The 17,603-nt window shown below is 40.1% G+C and overlaps 2 protein-coding genes and 2 non-coding genes across 5 annotated transcripts; 1 reads left to right on the forward strand and 3 right to left on the reverse strand.

Annotated features, from left to right (window-relative positions):
- Nucleotides 1-5,021: 5,021 nt before the first annotated feature.
- lamtor1 (late endosomal/lysosomal adaptor, MAPK and MTOR activator 1) lies at nucleotides 5,022-9,857 on the reverse strand. Its single transcript, XM_053647619.1, has 5 exons — nucleotides 9,609-9,857; nucleotides 8,203-8,345; nucleotides 8,024-8,101; nucleotides 7,690-7,813; nucleotides 5,022-7,493 (listed from the first exon to the last, which is right to left on the reverse strand). Exons 1-5 carry the CDS (start codon nucleotides 9,648-9,650, stop codon nucleotides 7,401-7,403), a joined length of 480 nt encoding a protein of 159 aa, XP_053503594.1. The 5' UTR covers nucleotides 9,651-9,857; the 3' UTR covers nucleotides 5,022-7,400.
- A 168-nt stretch (nucleotides 9,858-10,025) lies between these two features.
- lrrc51 (leucine rich repeat containing 51) lies at nucleotides 10,026-13,933 on the reverse strand. Of its 2 annotated transcripts, none has more exons than XM_053647101.1 (5): nucleotides 13,813-13,933; nucleotides 13,632-13,690; nucleotides 11,685-11,890; nucleotides 11,327-11,475; nucleotides 10,026-11,187 (listed from the first exon to the last, which is right to left on the reverse strand). In XM_053647101.1, the coding sequence occupies exons 2-5, from the start codon at nucleotides 13,681-13,683 to the stop codon at nucleotides 11,043-11,045; spliced, it is 552 nt and encodes a 183-aa protein (XP_053503076.1). In that variant the 5' UTR covers nucleotides 13,684-13,690; nucleotides 13,813-13,933; the 3' UTR covers nucleotides 10,026-11,042. The 2 variants fall into 2 exon arrangements, with proteins under 2 accessions (XP_053503076.1, XP_053503077.1); XM_053647102.1 differs by having other exon boundaries at nucleotides 13,632-13,695; nucleotides 13,813-13,925.
- trnag-ucc (transfer RNA glycine (anticodon UCC)) lies at nucleotides 13,153-13,224 on the reverse strand. The gene has a single exon. It is a non-coding gene; the product is annotated as a tRNA-Gly (tRNA).
- Nucleotides 13,934-16,782: 2,849 nt separating the features above from the next.
- Nucleotides 16,783-16,854, forward strand: trnag-ucc (transfer RNA glycine (anticodon UCC)). Its single transcript has one exon. It is a non-coding gene; the product is annotated as a tRNA-Gly (tRNA).
- Nucleotides 16,855-17,603: the final 749 nt, after the last annotated feature.

Below are 17,603 nucleotides of genomic sequence, written 5' to 3' on the forward strand. Positions count from 1 at the left end.
ACACACACACTGATACAGATATTGATATTACAATAAGTAACCGGTTTAGTATTAATCTGGAATATTGACATAGTTGGTTCCAAAATACAGGACATTATACTAGTGTCAATATGAGGCAGACATTTTATTATAATCAGTATATCAGCTGTCTGTCTATGTATCTATCTTATATAAGATTATATATATATATATATATATATATATATATATATATATATATATATACACATACACACACACACACACAATCAGTATTTCGATAGAATTGAGTGTGTAAAGTAACAGGATACAAAAAAGTATTCAAACAGCAGTTTGTTTGTTTTTTACTACTTTGTCCTCTGAGGGTCAAAGCGTTTATCACCGCGGTAGAAACTGCAGTGCGCGTATACACACTGCTTTACGGTTTATTTTGTCTCCTTATTGAATTAATCAGTCTCAAAATTGAAGGCGTAACACTATTTATTCCGCGTTTAAAAAAAAAAGTGTTAAGCAATACATTGTAGCTTTTATCATGAATAAAATAGTTGTCCAAGTACTAGAAATCATACAGCTGTTATACAGATACGTTATGAAAATTGTACTCGTAAAGCAAACATACACAAATTTAATATTGTATTCTAGGAAAAAGGAATTAATAAAGTGCACATCTATAAACTTGTTTATAGATGTGCATTTTTAAACATAACTCGAAGACAGTAAGGTTTTTTTTTGTTGGTTTTTTGTTCCTCAAGCGCCTGCTGCTGACCGTAAACACCCCGTATATACGACCACTGGTGTTTCTACGTCGACACGAGTTAAATTTTTTAATTGTTCCAATTCAAACTTGTTCTAAATCAAACCTGTACTTTATTATTATTATTATTATTATTATTATTATTATTATTATTATCTAAACAAAAGTTACAGTTGTCCAATGTATTTTGTCACCTGCTAATAAGATCAAATATCGAGATAATTTACCTAGCAAACAAACTAGCTTGAAAATCACGTTAACAAACATTCCGTTTTAGCCAGCGTTACCTTTAAAACAACAAACCCGCACACAAAGATGGACTAATAATAACATAATATAACATAAATACAGAGTAAACTGTCGTTAACTCACCTTTTTAGTCCAAAAAAGCGTAAAAAGCTGCACATCAGTTCGGATTAATTTAATGCAGGGTAGCGTGTTTTCTCCAGTAACTGTCCTCACTCACGAATTTTCAAATAGCGACCGAGCCCTCTGATTGGATGTCTTGAAATGTTACGTGACTGCACATCTGGTATTTCATTGGTTGGTACAAGACAAAACGAACCAATGAAGATTCGAGGTGGCCGCGTCACACTGATGCCGGAAGTGAATTCCCCTACAGGCAATTATTTATTTATACATTTAAAAAGGTATTTCACAAAAAAAAAAAAAAAAAAAAAAACAGAAATATAGTGTACTTTACTTTTGGGTGAGACTTTATATCTCGAAATGTTAGTTTTCTAACTTTTCTAAAAAGTTAAAGAACTCATGAATAATTTGTTAAGAAAGAGGATTCATGTTTATAATAATAATAATAATAATAATAATAATAATAATAGCTTTACCTTAAACATTTGACCATCTGTCAAGACATACACTCTATGGCCAAAAGTATGTGGACACCTGACCATCACACCTGTATGTGGTTCTTGTCTTTGTGTGCTGTAGCATTACAGTTTCCCTTGACTGGAACTAAAAGGTCCAAATTGGTGCACAAAGCGAGCTCCATGAAGACGTGGTGTGTGAAGGTTAGAAGAAGGTGGAAGATCTCGAGTGTCCTACACAGATCCCTGACCTCAACCCAACTGACTCATCACATTTGAGATGAACTGGAACTGGAGCCTCCTCACCATCCCAACATCAGCACCTGATCTCAACCTCACTAATGCTCTTGTAGCTGAATGACCACCACAAATCCCCACGGCGACACCCCAAAATCTAGCGGAAAGCCTTCTCGGAAGAGAGAGTGGAGCACATTATAACAGCAAGAGGAGAATAAATCTGCAATGGCATGTTCAGCAACACTTCTAAATGCACAGCACATTTAAATCTAAATGTCTAAACACAAGATGTATTCAAATAACTGAAATAAGAAGAAATCCTACTGTATTTGGTATGATAACGGAAGAAAAAAATGTAGAATTTCTTGTTAATAATAATTTATTGCTTTTGGGATAAGGTATCACTCGATATAATGAAAAGGGAAAAAAAAGCTAACATGTCTGTTTTGAAGATTTGAATTGAAACTTTTTTAAGACCCTGAGAGTATTTTTGATATTTTTATTAGTAATTAATATCAATGAATATTTTTCTAGACGCCTTCTCAGGAGAGACTTTCAGCACTGCGTCTCTAACTGTAAATGTCTAACGATGTTAGAGATGCTTGCAACATGATCTTGATCTACTTCTCCACGCAGGGCATATTTAAACTCCTTTATTTCCTTATCTTTGTGCACGTGGACTTCCCTTTTCGATTCAGGACACTGAGACAGTCATTGCAAAACCTTCATTTTGTCTTTCTTTCCTCATTTCTGTTTCGCCGTACAAGCTTATTGAACGTCCTGTTGAAAGTCGTACACCTGTCTGAAGTCTGCACCTCATGGCCTGAAATATCTGGATACTGAGCAGAATTCATGATGCCATCAGTCTTTACAAGCTCCTAGCCAGCGAGTTAGACTCTGAGCACAGCTATATTGTATCATGCTGATGCCTGATGAAGTGCTGGAGGTTACCTGCAGTAGAAGTTAAAGAATAATAGACCTAATAAGGTTCTCTCTGTACGTAACATTTAGACTGGAACTGTTATAAAGCTTCAGTGTTTTATTTCCTACGCCTGCTAACCTTATTAATATGGTCAGACTGATGTAAGACGCCCTATGTAATTAAATTCTGCTACTGTCTGGCATCCATCTGTAATGTATGATCACATCACACTTACAAATTTAATTGTACAGATGCTGTGATGCTCTGATTTTATTTTGCAGATTTCCTCATCCTCCCCGAAACCATTTCTTGGCTACACCACCAACCACAAAGCAAACACGCTGATGTCGGTGTGCATTTCGGTTTCATCTAACCACAACACAACATCACAAGTAGTTCTAACGACGCTCGTTGAAGTTTTGTAGTGGAAGAGCTTCTTTCTTGCAACACAGCTCGTTGTTATGAAAGTTGGGCTTAAGTCGTGCTGATTTTCGAAATGAAACTTCGCAATTCTGAACCTGGCAGCTTTGGGCACTTTTTTCCACCGCCTTGCTCCTCCACAATCCTGTTCAGTGTGTGCTCATGGGTCGAATTTCCAACCATTTCAGGTGTGTTTAACCTTTAATCAGCATCCTAATGGCACTTAATGGTACTTTTATAACAGCGTATGTATTTTTTATATCCGTAGACCTGGTCTGTCTGTTTTGTGGTCAAACACTTTAAATTTCCTCATGATTTCACACGTGTGCAACCTCATGACGTCATATTTACATCCCAGGGATAGAAGACATGGTTAAAGGCAACAAAACATTTTTGGTCATAATTGAAAATAAGTTTTTTGTTCAACAATGAACATTTTTATTCCTTAGGGAGAGAAAATAGAATTGAAATTTTGCAAAGTTTGCAAAGACCTAAACAAAGATTAATAGTTTAATATAATATGAGCGAATAGTGTCAATTATTATGTGTAATATTTATTTTCTATGCAGGGTGGCTTAGTGGTTAGCACGTTCGCCCCACACCTCCAGGGTCGGGGGTTCGATTCCCACCGTGGCCCTGTGTGTGTGCGGAGTTTGCATGTTCTCCCCGTGCTGCGGGGGTTTCCTCCGGGTACTCCGGTTTCCTCCCCCAGTCCAAAGACATGCATGGTAGGCTGATTGGCATGTCCAAAGTGTCCGTAGTGTATGAATGGGTGTGTGAGTGTGTATGTGAGTGTGCCCTGTGATGGACTGGCACCCTGTCCAGGGTGTACCCCACCTTCCACTCCCAGATTTACTTCATACACACACCTTGAGACCCGAGGACTGATAACAGAATGATTAAATCAAGCTCGTGGGAAGATCAATGGGAAAACAACTGGATATCCCAAAACCAGTCTCACTTGGATACTGTAGATTTGTACCAAAGATCATCTGTGATCATCCAGACCGTCCTGTGCTCATCCCAGGACTCCTCAAACTGAAGATCACTATCTGTCGCCCAGAAGATTCCCTTCTGAGTCCGGTTCCTCTCAAGGTTTCTTCCTTATATCTTCTCAACGAAACAAAAGTGCAATATACAGTACAAGAACTTCCCGTAATGTTCACATCAAATTTCAGATGATCTTCAGCTGTCCAGTTTAGCCTCAGGTTCCAGTTCTTGACTGACAGAAGCAGAACTTGATGTGGTCTCGTGCTGTCGTAGCTCATCTGCCTCAAGGTTTGATGTGCTGTGCGTTTGGAGATGCTTTTCTGCTCACCCCGCTTGTAAAGAGTGCGCATTTGAGTCAGACTTCCTGTCAGCTCCGACCTGTCAGTTCATCCTCCTCTGATCTCGCTCATCAACAATGTGTTTCAACCTGCGGAATCGACACTCAGTGTATATTTTTTGTACCACGGTTGCGTGTGAAAATCTATTAGGGGCAGTGGTGATTTGGTGGTTAAGGCTCTGGGTTACTGATAGGAAGGTCAGGGGTCAAGCCCCAGCACCGCCAAGCTGCCACTGTTGGGCCCTTGAGCAAGGCCCTTAACCATCTCTGCTCCAGGGGGCGCTGTATCATGACTGACCCTGCACTCTGACCCCAACTTCCTAACATGCTGGGGTATGCGAAGAAAACAATTTCACTGTGCTGTAGTGTATATGTGACCAATAAAGACTCTATCATTATCTACAGTTCTTGACGTTTACATGCATGATTTTACACACGTCCCTGCTGCCACATGATTGGCTGAGTGTATATGTGCATTTCTATGACAACGTTTATCTATTGTCACAGCGTTCGTGTCCTCAGTGGACGTTAATTACTCAGAAATGTCGGCACAGTTGATATTTCTTTATACAAGACTTTAATGCTGCATATCTTTCAACAACAACAACAAAAAAAAAATGCAGGTATTAACAGTGTTTGAATCAAACAATTTGGTTCTAAGCTACGAAAAAGAAACGCAGTGAGCAAACAGAACAAAAAGAGCCATGAGCAAAAAAACAACAAACAACAAACAAACAAGCAACTGCTACAGCATGTTCAGTCCCTTTTGTGACATGGTGAAAGTTTATACAGACGCACACACACACACAACACACGTACGTGTGAGCCAACATAAATACATTAAAAGGAAAAAAAATAATAAATAATTACAAACAAGTTTTGATTATGGAAAAGGAAGTCCAACAGTCACTGATTTACTTCACGGGAATTACGCATGTGCCAAGATTTATTAATAAAATATGATGCGATATTCGACACCTAATTTACTGTTATCAGTGTCTCCTGGTCTGCGGCCCTTATTTCTGGAGAGAAGACCGTCGGTACGACCCAGGAGTAATGAGTTATGTACTAAAGTACAGCCTGATAATATTATGAATTATGATCAATTGTTAGCCAGTTATCACAATATTAGAATTGATTATCAGCACGTGCCTAATATCGACTGATCAGGCAGGGTAAAAGTGCTTTCACTACTCTGGATAAAAACGTCGGCTACTGATGTGTAAAGCACACTCCTCCTCGCAAACAGCGCACACACACACACATACACACACACACGGTATGTTATTTTCTCTCTCACGCGTTCATTCACTCTCTCTCTCACACACACACACTCTGCATGTTAGAGGCATATACATGCCGAAAATCATGTACATCATGTAGCCAATTTAAGCCCCGCCCTCTCTCTGTAAACGACTCCCCAACTCCTCTCTGCTGTTCAAAACACTTTTAATGTCATTTATTAAGAAAATTAACATTACACATATATACTATGCTCATAAGGTCAAAAAAACAATTCAAAATAATACGGATAATAATAATAATAATAATAATAATAATAATAATAAAAATGTCATTGCAGCAAATCATCTTTCAGAGAAAAGGCTCCGTCTCTACGATTATGCATTTTTAGAATATCAGCTTTCTCCTTTCTGTCCTCATTAACATTCGCAAATACGACCCTGCCCTCTCATCGTGCCTCTTACCTCATCGTGCCATTTGCCTCATCGTTCCATTAGTTCTAAACCCATAACAGTTATGGTAATGCATTTACCGAGCATATGCATAACAGATCAACAAACGAATGAATGAATGAGCGTTTCCCCACATTCATGGTTGTCTCAAGAATATTTGTTAGTAAACCCTGCCTCCCTTGTGCTGGCACACCACCAAAAGGTTTTTCAGAAATGCGTATTGCCAGTACTGGGTGTTTTTTCTCCCCCTCTAGTTGTGACTTATGAATATTCATGGTCTATTATAACATGCAAATGAATGCAGAGTAATACCTAAAATGTCTACTGCCTGATTTACTCCCAGTCCCGCTTGTGGCCTCGTTATGATGTCATAATATGTGGTGGGAGGGATGGCATGCTGTCACCCCTGTCAATCACAGCGACGCTAGCCAATCAGGGGCATCCGTCAGCTCATGTATGCGGAAGAGGGTGGACAGCGCTGTCCTCAGAGTGTGTTACACTCGTGTTAGCTATCACCCTCTCCTGTTGGTTGCTGGTGGGTGGGAACCAAATTGGGATTGAAAAATTATAATAAAGGCATGGAGATGACATCATGAGCAACCGCGATTTAGTTATGAACCATATCATACGTCTCGAACTCCAAACTAACAAAATGGAGTCCCAGAAGCTGCTGTGGATCCTGTGGCAGCCAAGTTCCTGTTAACATTTTTTTTTAATTACCAAAATTTGAATGATGGTTGTCTCTTCAGGTATATTTGGCTTTTAGTTTTTGCATGGGGATTCTTGAGGAAAAACAAAATGGCGTATCAGATTGGACGAGGCAATACAGCTGAGGATTACAGCATCACACATTATAGCATATACACAGTGTCATGGGGATCAGGACGAGATGACGGCACGGCTTTTTCCTTTAACTTTCAGCCTTCATGCACAGAGTGTTAGGAAGGACCGAGCCTCTGATCGGACAATCGGAGACTGAGATATCATCCCTGTGAATTGTTACCGAGTGTGATGAAGGGAACTGTTACAGTTCTAGCTGTACGCAGGTGTCGGGAGCCAAAAAATAAAAACCAAGCAAAAAAAACCCAAACACGTCTCTGATTGGATGAGGGACAAGTGAGAGGCGGAGCTTATCATCCCTGTGATTGATTAGTAGGCTGAAAAACGGGCATGAGGAGAGAGAGTGAGAGAGAAAAAAAAAGAGAGAGAGAGAGAGAGAGAGAGAGAGAGAGAGAGAGAAGGATCATGGGATAGCAAACTGCACCACCAGCTCTTCTTTGGCATCCACCTTGATCTGTGAGATGGCACTGTAGGCATATGCCGCCACCTTAGACACCTGCAAGAGAGAGAGACACGCAGATCAACACACAGCACCTTCAACATACGCTTGTATGTATATATGTGTATATATATGTGTATGTATGTATGTATGTATGTATGTATGCAATATATATATATATATATATATATATACATACATACATACATACATACATATATATACACATACATACATACACACACACACACACCTGTTGGATGTCAGAGTAGGGCACTAGGTCACTGGCGAGCACTTGGTGAGGTTGGGAGGTGAGGGAAGGCAAAGGAGGCGGCTTCTTCTGACTCAGAGTACTGCTCAACACCGCCAGTTTCGTGCTGTAACACACACACACACACACACACACACACACACACACACACACACACACACACACACACACACACACAAATAGCCACAGGTTACAGGCAGAGCAACACTCTTGGGGGCAGGGCTTGAAAAGCGGTCAGGGCAATACATTTTCATTTCACACTTGCCTTGATACATGCCTAATAAAATGGAGTGTCAATGATTGTACACACACACACCTGTATTGCCTGGCTTTGTCCATGTACTCATGTTGCTCCATTCCCTGCGAGTCTGCAGCTGATACGTCAATAATGTTTCTGACAGAAAGACAAGAGATAAGTTTCCTACAACACTGATATCCTTACAGCCCACTTTGTGTGTGTGTGTGTGTGTGTGTGTGTGTGTGTGTGTGTCTCACTGCGCAGTCTTGTTGATGATTGACAGCAGGGCCTGCTCGTCTGTGCGGGTGGACGAGATGTTGGCCGGGTTGCGCTCCGTTCCGTTCGGCGGCTTGCTGTCCGGGTTCGGGTGCGGGATCAGTGGCTTGCGCTCGTCTCCGTCCTGTCACGAGGAGGTCAGTCAAGGTCAAACCCTACTGGAATTGACAAAGCTTCCCCTTGGCTGCGCCACTACTAAGTAAAACTGCTCACTACAAAGTGCACTGCCTGTTTCGTATAGTCAGGGAATACTGCAACTCAATGTGAACGGTTCGTGTTTGTATTCCTGTCCCTGCTATAAAGTCAGCTTTGTTTTGTTTTAAAAAAAACATTACCATTTGGAACACAACCTTACACCCCTACTTAGATCAAATCAGGGCGAGCGTACCATACCCTAAACTAAACAGTCCCCCGATAGGAGACACAGCAGTCCACAGAAAGAAGTCTGTCTCCTAAAATCTGGTGTTTGGGACACAGCCTTAAACATAACACACACTCACATTACCCTGTGCACTAAGTTAGAGAACGGCACATGGTTCCGTTGTGGACAGCAGGGATTAATGCGAGTCACGTCCCCGTGACTCCGTCCCTGACATTTAAATAGGAACGGATGTGTTCAAAATGCTCTCTTACTCACTAATCCCTACAGTGGGAAATGCTTCCACACTAAGATTTTTTGTGATTTGCATTACTACTACCAGGGCTGCTTTTATAGAAAATGAAACCAACCTTTTGGACCAATCAGATGCAAGAATTCGCCAACGCAGTGGTGGAAAATAACATTAAACTCACAAAACTGTATAATTGCACAACTACAGCTGTGTTTGGATCAGTGACCAGGCGAGGCGCTTTAGGGTGTTCTATCTTTAGCCTAACTATCTTTAACCTAGTGAAAGTGAGGGATTAGGGATGTTACCTGCAAGCATTTGGGACACTCAAGTGGCCTAGTTAGGGCACGTAAACAAGTGCACTACAGTGAACCCTCGTTCAGTGTGTTTATGAACGGAAGGATCCTGATTTGCGCATGCGCAGAAAATGAACTCCACTTAAACTGCACTGGTTGCAACCGTAGCGTTTTTTTTCCCCTCGCTGTACAAACAGTATCAAGATATCCATGATAATCTTTTGTTTTATTTTCACCAAAATAAATTTGCAAACATAAACTGCTTGAGAGCTAGTTTTGCATTTTCAAACTGATTATAAACTAGCCCAAAAGCTAACCGAACACCATATTTAGAGAATGTCAGCAGTAGAAACAAGCTAATATATTCGCATATATTTGTACAGCTCGGTAGGTTAATATATAATTACTTTAGACGCAAATACTTATGAGAAATTGGTGCTTATCATGCTAACATGCTAATACACAAACACAGACGAGAGTTACCTGTTCGGCTGTTTCGCTCTCGCTGCTGTAACAGCACCCCATTGCAGCTCGAGCACACTCACACTTCCGCTTTCTCCCTCTTCACTTTTATATACGAGGGAATTTAAACCCTCTAAAATATATATATTTTTAAAAACCCAAACTGTTCTGTGTATGTATGCTCTCTGGTATGGTTCTCTCGCGTTAAGGAGTGTCACATGACACCTTTCTGAGAACACAAGGCAACAACGTGACGACTTCCGCCATTATAGCTACTTCCGGAAACAGAACTACTTCCGGCATTCTGTTAAATCGCTTAATTTGCTAAATATAAAAGTTTTTTTCTTAAATGAGTGTTCAAAATATAACAGCTACACAGTTGAATTATTTTAGAACTTACAATAAAATGTCTACAAAAACGAAACTGTTTCCTTTTTTTGAAAAAAATATCATTTTATTTTACTTCAGAAATACAAACCTGTTTTTTAAAAAAACATTTTGCACGTTAAGAACATTCTGTACATCAGCACACGTGTGTCTGCGTTGTTTTTGTGATACATTTATGAAATATTGTTTGGAATGTGCCTTAAAAGTTGTGTATTTGGATTTATGAATATTTATTAGGTCTGCTTTGTAAAAGTCACAAATATGGACCCGTTTGCTGAACCACAAAATGGCTTCCTATGTTCATGAAGACATTCTGGTTCTTTCTCAGACCATCCACTACGTTCGTACAGTACGTACATTTATAGGGCCAAAAGTTTATGGAAACCTGACCATCACAATCGTACAGTATGTGCTTGTTTAGTCCCCCTTACCTGTTATAGTAAGCTCCACTCTTCTGGGAAGGCTTTCCACTAGATTTTGGGGTGTGGCTGTGGGGATTTGTGTTCATTCAGCTACAAGAGCGTTAGTGAGGTTGAGGTCAGGCACTGATGTTAGGTGATGAGGCTCCAGTTCCAGTTCATCCCAAAGGTGTTCAGTGGGGTTGAGATAAGGGACCTGTGCAGGACACTCAAGTTCTTCTACCTGCTTCCAACCTTCACACACCATGTCTTCATTGAGCTCGCTTTGTGCACAGGAGCATTGTGATGCTGGAACAATGTTTGGGCCTCTTAGTTCCAGTGAAGGGAAATTGTAATGCTACAGCATACAAATACATTCTATACAATTGTGTTCTTGCAACATTGTGATAACAGCTTGGGGAAGTATGGACGTATGGACATACGTCGCCACCGGCTTGCTCAATTGGGATAAATTCGCACTTTTAAAATCTGTATACTGTGTTTATATGTTTCTGTAAAGCTGCTTTGAGACGATGTCTATTGTAAAAGGCGCTAAACAAATAAAATTGAATTGAATTGAATTGAATATGGGTGTGATGCTCAGGTGTCCACACTGACACTTTTGGCCATATAGTGTACTATCGAATGATCCACTTGCAAATGACTTCTTCTAAATGTTTTGTGTGCTGCGATTGGGTTTGGGAATGCGGCTCCTTCTGGGCCTGTGCCAGATGGAGGCCATGACTCGCTCCTGTTTGGTGACGGCACTGAAGTCCATCATCTTCAAATGAAGAAGGGTGCTTATCACGTAGTTTCTAATAACGCAGGAATGAACAAACAACAAACATTAAATATCTGAAAGGCTCAACCTTGCAGCTGGAGCCATGCATTGTTGTCACAAGCACAAATCCTAGTCTGGTAACAGGTTATGCAGTACGACCTTTGGATCTTTACCTGTAGCCATGCTCATGCTCGATGTTGTTTCCATGTAGTGTGATGGTGTGCAGGTGCGGTAATGCCCCGAGCTTGTCCACCTCAGAGAGGTTACACACAGAGTTACCATGGAGATACAACACACGCAACTCCACCAGCTCAGTGAGGACCTGAGAGACAAAGAGATGGTGTTGATGGTGTTCACCTTCACTGTGATTCTCTGTTTGATTTTATGCTAATAAAACTCAATCCTGTTATGCATTTAAGTTACAACGCCTCCTTTCAGCAGTGAACTCTTGTAAGAAATGAGATTGTTCCCTGAGATGGGGATGTTTGTTTGTTTGTGTGTGTGTGTGTGTGTGTGTGTGTGTGTGTGTACCGGGTGAATGTTTGTGATGTCATTGAAGGACAGGTCGAGCCAGGTGAGATGTTTTGGCTTGGTGAATAAAGCAGACAGCGTCTCCATAAGTCCGGTCGTGTTCGATAAAAGGTTGTTATTGAGACGGAGAACACGGCTAGCAAACTTCCCCTCTGAGTTTCTCCAAGGTGTGCGAACTCCCTTGTTTGGCTCTTCTGATAGAACATCTGACACACACATATCATCATCATCATTGTCCTTTATTAGTAAATTCAAAATTATAATTAGCTGCGTTTACATGGACAACAATAATCCACTCTTAATCCGATTAAGACCATACTTTGATTAAGAAACTACCATGTAAACAGCAATTTTTACTTACCTTAATCTAATTAAGGTCATACTCGAATTAAGCTCTAATCGAATTAAGACAGGTGGAGTACTCCTGTTTTAGTCGCATTATGGACGTGTATTACAGACATGTAAACACCTTAATCACATTATGAACGTCGAGTGAGAGTTTTCACCGCATTTTGCGACAGGACACGATCACACACGGCAGTGCTCAACATTTTACGGCGAACAAGAGAGTTCGGCTGCGTCCCAAACCGCATACTTTCCTACTATAGGCTTGTAGTGGGGAAAATTCATGTATCTCGGCTACTATATAGACGGTAAGTACGCGGTTTGAGACGCAGCCCACGGCTTCAAGCGGTTGTCTGTTAGCACGTACAGCATGACAAATAATTAACCGCACTTAAAGCATTCATAAAAAAAATGAAATAAAAACACCCAAAACTGTATACGGTACCATAACAAAGACCAACTGTCTGTCGATACGTGAAATTCTGGAGGGATGTCGGACGGCGTGGCGCGGTGACGCGTGCTGTTAATCTAATTATGTTCTAAAACATGTAAAACAGGAACATTTTAGGAGTATTCTAAAAGCGACTCATGTAAACACCTTAATCACATTATTATCTTACTCAAAGTAAGGTCAATAATTATATTACTGCTGTCCATGTAAACGTAGTCATTGTTGTCAACTTGCTGTGGTATAAGAGGAATAAAACACTTTGGGTATTCTTTATTCTAGAAATGAGAGTATTTCCTAAATATGTAAATAGTACGAAATAATGTATATATAATATACTATTTTCTATTCAATTCTATTGTAAGAGTCTTCAGATCATCTTCCTTCTTCATCTAACACGTTTTGATGTACAATCGGTCAAGATGGTTCAATCGATATGCAAATTAGTCGGTGACGTAATATGGTAACTAGCATTTCTGAGCATGCGTCAGCTACTTTCCCCTGAAAAGACTAGTTCTCAGTACATTAAGTTTTCTCTTCATCTGCTACTTGCAACTCAAACCTCTTTAAGAATGGTTGGTAATGATTACAAAATCGCTATTTAAATTTAGGTTCACTAATAAATAAGTGGAAGATAAAATACATATATAAGTATTAAAAGCAAGAAAGTTTAGCTGCGTTGGCCGGGAATCGAACCCGGGTCAACTGCTTGGAAGGCAGCTATGCTCACCACTATACCACCAACGCTCGGCGAAACAAAAAGCGAAACCAACCCTAAAAAAAAATACATTTAATTATTATTTTTCTGTTAACATTCTCTGATCATTTGTTGCACCTGAAACATTATTTATATGTTTCGTTATTTTTATATATTCTAAAACCTTTTGATATCTTAAATTAAAAGGGTTTTTTTTTTTTAAACAATTCACTTCCGGACTACATATCATCCGAGCCACTCACACGGCTGTCTGGACCAATCAAAGCACGCTGTCTCATACGGGCATTCTTGGCTTTAACGCGAATGTGTTTTTGTGCTGTTAAAAGTAATTTTACAACGGAGAATGTTCATTGAAACAGTTCTAATAAAAACACAAAAAACATACAATTATATATATTTTAAAAATGTTATACGATAAATTGGTTTGTTTACACACCTTCTACTGAGCACAAATCTTTAAAGGAGAAGTCCACAGGAGCCCCGAACATGTTTTACCTAACCTCATTAAATACAAAAAAATAACATAACATATATACATTTTCAACAACTACAAACAGAATTTTCGGTGTTATAACCTTTTTCTAAAGCAAACGTATAATTAACAAGCACACAATTACCAATTGTACAAACTAATCATCGAAGAGCAACCGGTGTCCCAAACATAAACGGTTACCAAGGAAACGAGCTGCACAGACTTATAGGAAAACCAAAATGGCGCCCCATAAAACCCAATTAAGCTGTTTATAGTTATTGATTCAACTCCTGATAGTGTATTGTTATTATATAACCAGTCTGATATTAATTTTAGTTTAATTGTTAATTTTTTGATAAACATTAAAATAAATTGCTCTGCAATGCGACACACATTTGCCATACGTGCTATGGAGGGGGGGGGGGGGGGGGCGGGGCGGCGGGAGAGAGAGAGAAACAAGCATCATTTTATGTCATAATTTTGTGTGATTTGGAGTACTTCCTCAGGCCGCCACTAGAGGGAGACACACCACAGTGAATAAGGATACAATGACGGTTTGAATGGTGGAGTTTTGTTTTAGCGTTAGTTAACAAAGCTGAGGGAGGATATATTAATTCAAAATGAATTAAAACTGTATTTTGTCTTTTTTTTTTAACTGTGTCATGAGCAAAACAGTGTGGTATTGTGTGAAGCAGAGTTAATGTTACCTTTAGCTAGCTTATAACACCTAGAAACAGTCGTTCCCTCACCAGCCCCTCGTTTCTTTCTATTTTTTTTAAGGTCGTTAAGAAAAATAAATACCATTACAGAAAAACTCTGACACCGGAGACTCCTTCCATAAATGTTAAACAAACATCTCTTATAGAAAACGAACAGAAAACCTTATCAACAATTATATACCTGCTGAGAAACAAAACAAAACAATAGAAACCGTCATACAATTTGTAATGGGTTTTAATGGTTATAATGGGAATTGTATTGGTTTAAATGGAAACTGTAATGGTTTCTGAGGCTTACAGCTTTTCTGTTTAGCCTGTTTGGTATTCAGCATGAACCCGGTAGAGCAGAATTATACTTGAAATGCTTTTTTTCTAAAGACAATTTTGACATAATGAATACAGATGGATATATATATATACAGTATCTCACAAAAGTGAGTACACCCTCACATTTTTGTAAATATTTGATTATATCTTTTCATGTGACAACACTGAAGAAATGACACTTTGCTACAATGTAAAGTAGTGAGTGTACAGCTTGTGTAACAGTGTAAATTTGCTGTCCCCTCAAAATAACTCAACACACAGCCATTAATGTCTAAACCGCTGGCAACAAAAGTGAGTACACCCCTAAGTGAAAATGTCCAAATTGGGCCCAATTAGCCATTTTCCCTCCCTGGTGTCATGTGACTTGTTAGTGTTACAAGGTCTCAGGTTTGAATGGGGAGCAGGTGTGTCAAATTTGGTGTCATCGCTCTCACACTCCCTCATACTGGTCACTGGAAGTTCAACATGGCACCTCATGGCAAAGAACTCTCTGAGGATCTGAAAAAAGAATTGTTGCTCTACATATAGATGGCCTAGGCTATAAGAAGATTGCCAAGACCCTGACACTGAGCTGCAGCACGGTGGCCAAGACCATACAGCGGTTTAACAGGACAGGTTCCACTCAGAACAGGCCTCGCCATGGTCGACCAAAGAAGTTGAGTGCACGTGCTCAGCGTCATATCCAGAGATCGTCTTTGGGAAATAGACGTATGAGTGCTGCCAGCACTGCTGCAGAGGTTGAAGGGGTGGGGGGTCAGCATGTCAGTGCTCAGACCATAAGCCACACACTGCATCAAATTGGTCTGCATGGCTGTCGTCCCACAAGGAAGCCTCTTCTAAAGATGATGCACAAGAAAGCCCCCAAACAGTTTGCTGAAGACAAGCAGACTAAGGACATGGATTACTGGAACCATGTCCTGTGGTCTGAGGAGACCAAGATAAACTTATTTGATTCAGATGGTGTCAAGCGTGTGTGGCGGCAACCAGGTGAGGAGTACAAAGACAAGTGTGTCTTGCCTACAGTCAAGCATGGTGGTGGGAGTGTCATGGTCTGGGGCTGCATGAGTGCTGCCGGCACTGGGGAGCTACAGTTCATTGAGGGAACCATGAATGCCAACATGTACTGTGACATACTGAAGCAGAGCATGATCCCCTCCCTTCGGAGACTGGGATGCAGGGCAGTATTCCAGCATGATAACAACCCCAAACACACCTCCAAGACGACCACTGCCTTGCTGCCTTTCTGGTGAACTCCATGCCCAAGAGGGTTAAGGCAGTGCTGGAAAATAACGGTGGCCACACAAAATATTGACACTTTGGGCCCAATTTGTACATTTCCACTTAGGGGTGTACTCACTTTTGTTGCCAGCGGTTTAGACATTAATGGCTGTGTGTTGAGTTATTTTGAGGGGACAGCAAATTTACACTGTTACACAAGCTGTACACTCACTACTTTACATTGTAGCAAAGTGTCATTTCTTCAGTGTTGTCACATGAAAATATATAATCAAATATTTACAAAAATGTGAGGGGTGTACTCACTTTTGTGAGATACTGCATGTGTGTGTAGAGGCATCTCATCATCCTGTATCTGTGTTCACTCCATTAGTGTGGCCTAAATAACCCCTGACCCGGGGATAACTGTGGTCTCTCTCTCTCTCACACTCTCACACACACACACACACACACACACACACACACACACACACACACACACACTCCACTTGGACAAAACACTGAAAGTCTTGTACTCGGCCAAAAACAGGAACACACATGAGACACACACACACACACAATGTGGAATTTCACTGTATGTGTTTCTTCACAGAGAAAGTGAGGCCTGTTTATCTGAGAACTAAAAACTGCCCAGGCACGCACACACACACACACACACACACAATAACCATAACATCACAGACTTCTGCCTTATATCCAATGCTACATTTACCTCAGGTCATGTGATTACAGTTTTTCCAAGAACCTTCCAGTTCCACAGCTCACTCTTCTGGTATGCGCCATTTTGTCTGGTGAAATTGTCCAGGATCCTTCTATTTCCAGGTTTCTCGCAAGCGTTGGTGGTATAGTGGTGAGCATAGCTGCCTTCCAAGCAGTTGACCCGGGTTCGATTCCCGGCCAACGCATCTATTGTCTGCTGATGAACTTTCTTTTTTGGACCATTTTCAAGATTGAATCTAAGAAAACATAGAATTATCAAATACACATAATGTGGTTAACAAGCATCCGTGGTAATCACACGAGGACATTAAGGACATTTTAGAGTTCTGTGAAACGATTGTTTTTTCCAAATTAAAAAAAGAATGCGAAAACGTACTTTTCTTCTTCCCATGATCTTCAGGAACTTCCTGTTGACTTTACTTCACAGGGGTGAATGTGTTCAGGTCACAGAGTTAAATGAATCTAAAATGTACATTTTTCATAACCTATAATGGAAATTCACGTTTCGAACATGAGATGTTAAATGGAAACACACAAAAATAATATTTTTGAATGAACTGTATATATTTCAAGGTAAAGTATAGTTACGTGCACTGCGATACACAACAATACCATGAAATGTGATGTCAAATTTTATAATCTTTGAAGTTATTTACCTGATGTTTTTTTTTTTTACACGTTCAAAACATCTTTTACATTTCATTCACGTACATATTTTTAAACATAACATCAATCAGCCATTTCAATCATTAAATCAAGCATCTAAACCCATAAACTTGCTTATGACTAGCGTATGAGGCTTTAGCTAGGTAGCACATTATGTCTTTTATAGACAGTGTGAAAAGATAGTGATCGTGAGAACAACACAGAACCATCAGGAAGATCAATATTTACCTCAGATCTGATGATTTTCACCAACAAGGGTTTACACAGA

Source organism: Ictalurus furcatus, chromosome 17 (assembly GCF_023375685.1).
Source record: "Ictalurus furcatus strain D&B chromosome 17, Billie_1.0, whole genome shotgun sequence".
In the NCBI taxonomy this organism is placed as follows: Eukaryota; Metazoa; Chordata; class Actinopteri; order Siluriformes; family Ictaluridae; genus Ictalurus; species Ictalurus furcatus.